This window comes from Epargyreus clarus, unplaced genomic scaffold, assembly GCF_041222505.1.
Source record: "Epargyreus clarus isolate Ecla_fem2 unplaced genomic scaffold, WU_Ecla_fem_2.2 ptg000006l, whole genome shotgun sequence".
Classification (NCBI taxonomy): domain Eukaryota; kingdom Metazoa; phylum Arthropoda; class Insecta; order Lepidoptera; family Hesperiidae; genus Epargyreus; species Epargyreus clarus.
The window spans coordinates 7,623,150-7,633,159 of NW_027332214.1; the positions used below are offsets into that span (position 1 = coordinate 7,623,150).

At 33.4% G+C, this 10,010-nt stretch overlaps 2 protein-coding genes across 2 annotated transcripts; one reads left to right on the forward strand and one right to left on the reverse strand.

Annotated features, from left to right (window-relative positions):
• The first annotated feature begins 787 nt into the window (after nt 1-787).
• LOC140742847 (transforming acidic coiled-coil-containing protein 3) lies at nt 788-4,743 on the forward strand. The gene has a single exon (XM_073073882.1). The coding sequence runs from the start codon at nt 1,213-1,215 to the stop codon at nt 2,182-2,184; it is 972 nt and encodes a 323-aa protein (XP_072929983.1). The 5' UTR covers nt 788-1,212; the 3' UTR covers nt 2,185-4,743.
• A 286-nt stretch (nt 4,744-5,029) lies between these two features.
• Nucleotides 5,030-9,738, reverse strand: CLS (cardiolipin synthase). Its single transcript, XM_073073881.1, has 5 exons — nt 9,243-9,738; nt 8,772-8,909; nt 7,760-7,975; nt 5,933-6,028; nt 5,030-5,265 (listed from the first exon to the last, which is right to left on the reverse strand). The coding sequence occupies exons 1-5, from the start codon at nt 9,648-9,650 to the stop codon at nt 5,113-5,115; spliced, it is 1,011 nt and encodes a 336-aa protein (XP_072929982.1). The 5' UTR covers nt 9,651-9,738; the 3' UTR covers nt 5,030-5,112.
• Between the last annotated feature and the right edge of the window lie 272 nt (nt 9,739-10,010).

The following is a 10,010-nucleotide window of genomic DNA, read 5'->3' on the forward strand; positions in this document are numbered from 1 at the left end:
ATTGAGTAAAGCTTAGACTAAAGAAAAGATAGACTAGCCTCTTGGACGAACTTTTAAAGCATACTAATTTGTGCCAGTATACATAATTAGAATTTAGATGAGTTACATGAGGATGCTACATATGATATACAAATATCATATGTAGCATCGTCAAAAGAAATTCTGACGGGTTGTACTGTAATATGTTTCAAGATATTAAAGGCTAAGAAAAAAAATATCATAGTAACTTCAGTTAGTGTAAAAATATTAGTTACTATTAAGTAATTAAATAAAAGTAAGTAACATTAAATAATAAATTAAACTTATAAAATAAACTGAGTTCTTATCCTTAAAATATCATCAACCCAGGGCTGGTACGGGCCTTTGCTTAGCACGGATTGGTAAACTTCACAGACCTTAGGGAATCTTTATTTTCACAGAACTCCTAACCTAAGTATATGAGTTTCCTCACGATGTTTGACTTCATGTATTTGTCTAATAAACAAAAAGTATAATCAACATCACATAATAAAGCAAGATCTCCTTCGCTGCAGCGCGATGTGAGGCGCTATCTTACACTTTTTCTTGACTTTAGACTTAAAAAATATGTAATATTTAATTAAATTTAATAATTATAGACTTAAAGAGAACCTTCAAAATTTCTAAGATAGTAAAGTAAATGAGTAAAAAATTAAGTCAGAGAAAATATATTTAACGTTTTGAAATAAAATAAAGTTATTAAGTTAACAACTAACTAGGATTTATTCACTGTAATTTATTGTCTGTGGTGAATGCCAAAATTAAATTAAACTTTAATTATCTGTGATAGAGTCTGATGTCATCCATCCGACGACCATTTAATTAAAAATATCTGAAAATGGAAAAGTGTTAAATAAAGAGCTTTTGTGGAAATTTAGTAATTTTGTTTTATAGTACCGTAAAAGTAGTTAAAGTAGCCGTAGTGTTTCAAATAATTTTGTGCTAAAGTAAATAATTGTCGTACATTTTGTTACTCCATGCGTGGGATGTTTACTATTTCTTCCACATCTGCTAATTTATAGGTGCTTATCGACAGTTTAAAACTATTACTTTTTTCGATGTTACGATTTTAACGTTTCTGGTGTTTCGGTATCCTTGAATGTGCTGACAGATTATTTGATTTCGGAGACCATGTCTCCCCAATTAACTTCTTGAATGTAGATTTTGAGAACAGTGCGTATTGTGTACAGTACCATGTCAGGTACGGAGCAAAATATAGTGAACTCAATGCAACAGCTTTCTGTGCAACCGAACAACAGTGGCCTCACTGAGAAACCCACTCAAGTAGTAACTCCTGCTGTGAATAGAAGTCAGCCCTCTTGCGCGAATAAAGTGACACCAGTTAAGGCGAATACTGTGTCGCCGGCCATCGCGACCATCGACCGATTGCTGAGCCTGGGAGCGAACGTCCCGCCACCGCCGCCGGTGATCACGCGACCCGCGGACATGGATCCGCATACGATGGAACAGTTACGGGGCCTCAAGGAAATGCTGACGGCCCAGGAGGAGGAGGCGCAAAGCTTGAGAGACCTCAACCGGGACTTAAGAGAACGCTTAGACGAATGTGAAATAAAAATTAAAAAGTTAACAGAACAAAATGATGAATATGCGGAAAAGGAGAAGACTCTCTCCCAACGTGTTGCAGAGAAAGTTAGGAATAATAAACAGATGAGTGTGGTTATGGAGGAGTATGAGCGCACCATTTCCTCTCTTATTGGTGAAAGAGAAGCTGAGGGTAAAAGGTGGACAGAGGAAAGATCAACTCTGTTACGAGAACGTGATGAGGCCGCTGCACACTTAGCTTCCATGGAACATGCATTCAATGATGTTCACACTAAGTATGAAAGATGTAAAGTCATTATTCAAGGATATAAGAGCAACGAGGAGACGCTGAAACGCACCGTGGAGGAGAACAATGATGCAATACAGAAATTGGAAGCGAGGTACGAAACACTCCGACAACACGCCATGCAGCAGCTTAATAAAGCAAATGCTGAGCTAGATACTGTAAAGAAGGTGCATCAGGCAGAGATTCTCAAATTGAATGCCATGCTCAAGAAGAGTGAGGTACATGCTTCATCTTTACAGGAATCGTTAGCGCAGAAGATTAAAGATAATGAAGAACTCACAGCCATCTGTGATGAGCTCATTAATAAAGTCGGTTAAATATACTTACTTGTAACTATGACATAACTTGTATTAACCTAAGCAGGATTTGTAATTGTATGCTAAATAATATTTAAACGGTAACTCCAAACTGCTCCTTAAAAGGCAATGCTTGTTTAACCTGTAGTAAACGCTGTCCCCAATTTCATTGACTTGTCTTAAAACAAGTTCTTTTTTACAAATTCACATTTAGTATGTACTCTGTGCAATCCATAATATGTCTCAGTGTTTATTTTTGTACAATGTGTATAACTTTAGTTTTAAGTTTTATTATTTTATGACATCTCTATTCAAGTTAATTTCATGTTATTAAGTGTTTCAGTTGAATTTTTATTGGTGCTTTTACTAAAATCTAATGTCCCTTAATAATATAACGCTTGTGTATAATAATAAAATTGTTTTAATCTTGCTTGAATAATGGTAGGGAGAAATATATTTTTTTGTACTCAACTTATCCAAAGATGTTGATCGTAGAGAATTTAGTTGTTAGATATCAATTGATACTTTCATGGCATTAGATTTATTTATTAGTCCTTGTACATGAGTTATCAATTGCATTGGTGCAGTTATAAAAGCTGACATTACTTAATTGTTGTCAATGTTAGAGTCTGTATTTGTATTGTTGCTGCATCATGCATTTATTGACTACATTGCTACAAAAAGAACTTGTGTACAAGAATCCATATATGCACCTACAATGATAGATCCCCTAATTAATATGCAATTTCCTGCATTTTGCAACAGAAATCCACTCACTGCAGCTACATAAATAAGCTTATAATACATAGTAAATCAATGGAACTTCCTGATGGCTGCCATAATAATAAATTTTATATGAAAATTGTTTTGTATAAACTATGTAATTGTTAATTTTTACTATGTGCTTGGTACTGTATTTTTATTGACTTATTGTTGTTTAAATTAATTGTTGTAAGTGCCAGTATCTGTTTGGAATTCAAACATCAGTAAAGTATTATATTTTAAAGCACTATTGCAATATATTAATATATTATTTATGTGTCATGTTTACATAACTGAATCTTGATTTGGTAATTTTGTAGCCCGGATACCTTAGCTAGATGTTTAGTTTATAGTGTCATTGTATGTAGTACATGAACAGAGCTGTGGGAAGCTAGGTACAAGAGAACAGATTAGAAATTATAAACCAGACTTTAAATAATCATTTTATATAATTAATCTAGTCTGAAAATTAATTTATTATGATATCACTATTTTACTGATACTGCCTTGCTTGAGATAACCATTATTGTTTAATAATTACAATAATTTAGAATTTAGATCCAACATTAATGAAGATTTATTGCTTTAACCTTATTCTGTGCTAACTTTTAAAGAACCCATGACTATGGTAATAACAAGAACCATTGGTATCCTGAAATATTTTTATTCATGCTACTTATAAAGAGTGTAACAGTTTATTAATTATAGTAATAATATAGTCACAAAAATAGATTTTACTACGCTGTAATAATCGTAACCTTGCTATAGCTGTTTTGTTTTTCCATAATGTGTTTATACTTTGTTTTAATATTTTTCAAAGTTTAAGTTATAAGTAGCTTGAAATAAAATTGCGAAAAGTGAAAAATAAACCAAAAATCTAAGAAAATAATATCTTGTAAGGTTCAATTAGTTTTAATTGGAGGAATGTGGTAATGTTTATTTCAGTCACTAGTGTATTTGTGCCTTTATTGGATTAAACTTTCACCATCCATCCAGTCCATTATGTAATAATTAAAGCATCATTGAATAACTAACATGAGATTTGTAACTGTAACATTTGATAAGTATTAAAACTAGGTTTAGGCAGTCCAATATTGATAAGCAATAATAGAAGAAATTAACACTTAATGACTCTAATACATGATGGCTTCTGACTGCTAATAAATAACACTTCACAACGTAGATGCTGAAATCACTTTGGGGTGACAGATCCCCTTTATACACTTTTTTATAAAAAAAATCAAACAATTTCTCTATAAAAAGTTATGAAATATTGCCTTATACCAAGCGTCCTCATGTACTAGAGTCAGTTTCCAGTTTTATTAAGGCAGTGTAATCTATGATGGCCTAAAATTGAATATTGATTTAACTGGAAATTCTTAAGAATATCATTATACCTAGCTGTATTCATATACATATTTTTAAATATCGAAATTTCATCATCTTTACTAATTTAACGGATCATTATCGAATAAAATAACAATGAAAATTCTTCATGAGAAATGTTCAACATTCCACATTATTTTTGTAGTTTTTTATGTGAAAAAATTGTTTTGTCTGATTTAAACACTCCTCATTGATTCATAAACATAATGTGTAGCCCAAGCTACTCTCGTATGCACTTGGAGATCCAAGAGATACTTATAATTTTAATTTATTTGAAAATGTCCAAACGAAATTCCTTAATTTACTTTCTCAATTAGTTTAAGTATAATTTTTGTACGATAATCGATTTTTTTGTACTTTATGAGTATTTTGTGTAAACCACGGTTTATTCATGTGAATAGAATGAGGAAATAAAATTATCCATATTTTGTACTTCATAGGTTTTTTATTTAATTTGACTAACAATAACATTTTACCCTTGACTAAAATGTACCATTTCAATATAGACTGTGATATGTACTTTTTACTTTTATATAACTTTATTGGTTTCAGTATAAGCACTGTAATCGTACTTAATACGACATTAAATTATGTATATAGGTAGATATGTCGAAAGAGAGTGCGAATTACGTAAACACGTTTCATAACATTGCGAGTATTCGTATAAATCAATCATTAAGTTGAATCGGTAAATGAAAGCTGTATTAAAACTCTGAGGTAATATACATATTTACATTTAATATTCCACAAGTTAACATTAGCAATATGACGGACGCTCAACAATAAAATTTAATTTATATATCATGTTTTCTTCTTGAGAATTTTGTAGGTATCTTTACTAATCAGATAACTAACAGCTGATACTACTGTGGATGCGGCGGTGATGCCACACAGGGCCTGCAGTGCGGGGTGGTCCACGTAGCCGAACACTGGAGAGGCGAGTGTAGTTCCCACCTAAAAGAAAAAAAAGTAATTGAAATGTGAATAATGTTGAAGATGGCTTCAATATATGATATGGTACTTTTTGTACTATGTGGAGTAATCTCTGCTATCGTGGTAGTTTTATGTTGAGTGTCCCTTACGGAAAAAATTTCAGAGCCTTACTATTAAAAAAAAATCGTTATTTTTGATACCTATGTCGTTTACCAAAAAACGCTCGTCGCATAAATTAAGTAAGAATTTTCTTTATGAGCAGTGCCGAAACAACGCCGATACAATGTAATTACTAAAATTCGGCATAAATAAGGCTTTATTTTCTCACATAATGAGAACGTAGGGATGCCAACTAAGCTGTAAAATGATACAGGAATACAAAGAAAAGGCAGTAGGACAAAGTGAAACTCCTTGAATAAACAGCGCTTGACCCTAATGACCGCGTGCTCTAGAAAGACCTTTTTAAAAAGCTCTCCTTATCCGTGGATCATTTACTCGTTTTAAAACGGAACATTGTGCATTTATGAAGTATTCAGCCAACATAATTATATATATATATATATGTATAACGTCAGTATCTATGCCTTTTTGGATCACATGTGCTAATGGACAGCTGTAGTCACTAAACTTCAGGCGACCAGAGTCTCCATTACAATTACGTAAAAAAACAACTTCAAGTGACAATTACCAAGAGCAATTGCACGGCGGTGTTCACTTTGCTGATGAATGTAGGCGCGAGCTGGGCAGTTGCGTGCGTCACGTCGAAATATCTGCTCAACGTCCGCTGAAACAATCGTATATTTAATAACTTAAAACAGGGGTCGGCAACCCGCAGCTCCTGACCCTCCAACTTGACGACCCGCGTGGCGGAACGGTCACCATACTGGGCTGACGCACAGAGGGTCCCGGGTTCGATCCCCGGCCAGACAGAAATCTACATGATGAATTTGGGTTTCTGGGTCTGGGTGTTTGTGTATTTGTCTCGGTATATGTCCATAACAACCACGATACAGGGAATCCTAGTGTTGGGCTGTGAGTGTAGAAATCGTTTAAACGTTTAAAAATAGGCCCCACAGACGTGTAATATTTCATTATGGATACCAATGTGTAAATATAAAAAGATCATATTCTAAAGATCTATTTGACAAAAAAAATCCGCGATAAATTTCAATTACCTGCTATTTATTTTTGACATGTTTTTCTCCCCTAATTATGTCTCGATGTGTTTGTTACCAAAAAGGGTGCTATAAAACATCAACATGAATGCGAAATGTTGAATCACTTATTCATATTACATTTCAAAGTCATCTAAATAATTAATACACGAAAGAGATAGAAATAAGTAATTGCTATTAGAGTAAAGACGACAATATTATATCATTGTATTCGCTAAAAACATTACATATGTACTTACGGTCTACAATGTTTGAAGTCTAAACAACATTAATGAATTAAATCTGTTCTAGGAATTCTAGAATATGAAGATATCTACGTCATAATTTGATGAAACGGTATATCCATGCCAAAACGTTACAAATATTACAATAAATAAAGATGACTCACGCACTTGTGAGTTGGTTGTTGCATGTACCTATGTCACACAAGTAGGTACCTACTTAATGAGTAATGTTATGAGGGGACGCATAGTCAAGAAACATTATACTCACTAATTGCTAAGCGCGGGCGTGCTTTCCATAGTTGGATGTCCACATAAATTAACGTATGACATTTGTTATCAGACTGCGAAAGGTAATGATTTCGTGCGTATGTATGACTCAATCTTTGGCACGGCCTATAGGCTAATTGGCCTGACGGGTTTTAAAATAAAAGGGGATGTTAGTTTCGTCTTAATTGTGGGTCTACATGCTATATTTTTAAATCGTCGGGTTTTTATTTTTATAATAAAGCTAGTTTTAGTTATAGTAGTAGTTATGCTCTGTCTCTCAGTCGGGCGTCTTAGGTTGTGTGTCAGGCATGAACCTTTGATGTTTTTCAATTATGTGCCTATTAGAAATGTAATTATTATTTGCTTTAGTGTAACGTAATTTCAAGCATAATTGTGAAGAAACCATCTCGTACTTTTTTTTTTATGGTTTAACCTAACAATTACGCAGACATGCTACCTGATGGAAAGGAGTCAATGCCGCCTATGGAAATTTGCATCACCAGAGGGGTCGCCAATGCATCGCCAGCTTTGGATGAGAACTCTTTTTACATCTTTTTTTGAAGAGCTCCATGTCATAGCACTCCGGAAATACCTGAGAAGGACTCTTATTCCACACCTTACATTTTCGTGGCAAGGACGTCAGTGCAAAACAAGTCCAGTATATGTGGATGGAACTTCAACTTGTAAAAAAATGCTCTTCAAAATAATGTAGTTTCATGTGACAAGTGTAATATTTAGCTTATTTTCTTATAACACCGCACACTCATACCATGCATGACAAAAATTTACGAGTACTAAATAACTATTTAAATCCTAATCTATTCTATGAAAAAAAAAATGTATTCTTACAGGTGGTGGTAGGCTCATATATCTGATAACGAAGCCAGCAACAACCAGTGCAGCGTCACGCCCCACTATTAACAGTGTCAGTGCCAGAGGAATCAGTTCTTGCCATGTGAGGGTTATAAACAGAGTGGCTATTAGAACTTTGTCAGCCATTGGGTCCAGGAATGACCCCATCTTTGTGGATTGCCCTTTCCAATTTCTCGCTATCCATCCATCTAGCTGTAACAAACATAATATTGTAAATGTGATAATTTCTTACGTATAATTATCCTGTAACTAAATTATTTACTGGAGTTAATAGAATCAAGTACTATTTTATGGAAATCCATGCTATAAAATAAGATTAAAAAGTACTTTACAACAGTTCTCTACCAACATACAGCATGGTATATCTTATATACTTTAAACCATACAGTATTCACCACCCTTAAAATAAAATATACACCATCATACATACTACCACCAACATGCAAAATAATAATTAAAGGTAATTTCCCCCTGATACCATTTTTGGAGCTTTATCTCAACTTTATAAATTATCTACCAATTACGTACACTGGTGAAAATTTTGGTTTCTTACACTTAAGGTTCGATTCTTTGGGGTGTCATGTCATTATAAAAAAGAATTACCACATGGTTTGATGATACAGAAAATATAAATTAGAGTATAGAAAAATGTCTATTGTATCATATTGTTTTTACATTTAAAGTATATTTTATTTCCCTCATATAATCAATGTCTTTGTCCTCAAGACACAAACTGCTTTTGCCTTTCGCTCAAAAAAAGGAATATTTCTCAAACCAAAATAATGTGGTTAAAACCTATATTTGGCAAAGGGAGATCTCCTACCAGCTTAGGTGATCAAGAAACAGGAGTGGACAGATCCAACAGTTTCAGTTCAAAGCTTGTATATATGCATGAGGTTTAAAAAACTTCAGTAGTGTGATTCAGAATACTAGTGGTGCCATCTCTTGACGAGTAGCGGGAAGTCACCACATATGTATATGTACTTACCAAATCTGTAACTCCTGCAAAAACTAATAAGCCAAGAGCGAAGTTGTAATTGTCTTGTAGGATGAGATACCCAATGTATGGAGACATTACTATTCTTGTCATACAGAGAATGTTTGGCACTGTGAATACATTTTCTTTCTGAAATAAAAATTAAGCTACATTAAAAATAAATATTTACATTTTTTAGACCTTTTTAAAATATTCTTTAAAAGAATGTTTTAAAAAGGTATATTATTTCTACCTAATAGTTTAAAAAGAATTATTAAGTAGAAATAGGCGTGGCGGTGGTGCCGCTGGAGTTGAACCACAAAAGGTTCTACCACCTTTAATAGTAGTTTTAGTTAATCAGGATGAAAATAGCTTATCTAGTAATATTGGATCTGTAGTTTAGTTTCCAGTATGCACAGATATTGAGTGAACTTGAAATACATATGATATTTCAAAACAACAATTTTTAATGTTTAAATATACCTCGGCAACTTCTTCAAATTTTTCCCGGACCTTGGCTTTGGTTTCTAGTATATCCTTAATTAGGTGTTCCTTTTTGACTTTCAACTTTTGCTCAGTGACTTCTTTTTGTTGTTTTATATCGCGTACCAACTCTACACCTTTTTGACGAATTCTTTGTTCTGTATCCTTTATTTGCTCACGTCGCTGCTCGAAGGCATCCTTCAACACCTCGGCTCTCTTCTCCAAATTTATAAACTTCTTGTTGTCGGATGAATACACACATACTATCGATGAAAGTTTTAACGGAAACCGGGCCACATTACGTTTGTTTGTTAAGATTTTGTGAACTGAAAACACACTATACGACCGATAATGATTGCAGCATATTGTTTGCACTTGCTTAATCAAACTGTACGTTTTAAATCTCATAATTTTAAAGCCAAATGTAACAGTGATTGAAGAAAAACTATTTTTACAAAAATAATTTGATCCGCCGCCGGCAGGCCTATAAATAATGACACTTGACAGTGACATCACTGAAATGACAGTTGACAGTACAGAATAATAATATAATATAGTGATGCTCCGGGACAGACTAATAAGTGACAAAAAAGTTTTTTTCCCCCACAGAATCTCAATACAAGAACACTCGTTGCCCTCGAATACGCTTATACTCGATTCGACTATACAGGGTGAATATCCATAAAGTGCACATATTGAAACAGGTAAAATTAAACCGCATTTTGTCGACAAAAAAAATAAAAAAAATAATAAAAAAATTTTTTTTTG

Bases quoted from the DNA above. Each gene is read 5' to 3' on its own strand.
- LOC140742847 (XM_073073882.1), top strand. From the start codon at position 1,213: ATGTCAGGTACGGAGCAAAATATAGTGAACTCAATGCAACAGCTTTCT.
- CLS (XM_073073881.1), bottom strand. From the start codon at position 9,650: ATGAGATTTAAAACGTACAGTTTGATTAAGCAAGTGCAAACAATATGC. The intron at 8,910-9,242 runs GTATATTTAAAC...TTTTTATTTCAG, and splicing joins AATTTGAAGAAGTTGCCGAG to AAAGAAAATGTATTCACAGT. The intron at 6,029-7,759 runs GTAAGAATACAT...CGATTGTTTCAG, and splicing joins ATATGAGCCTACCACCACCT to CGGACGTTGAGCAGATATTT.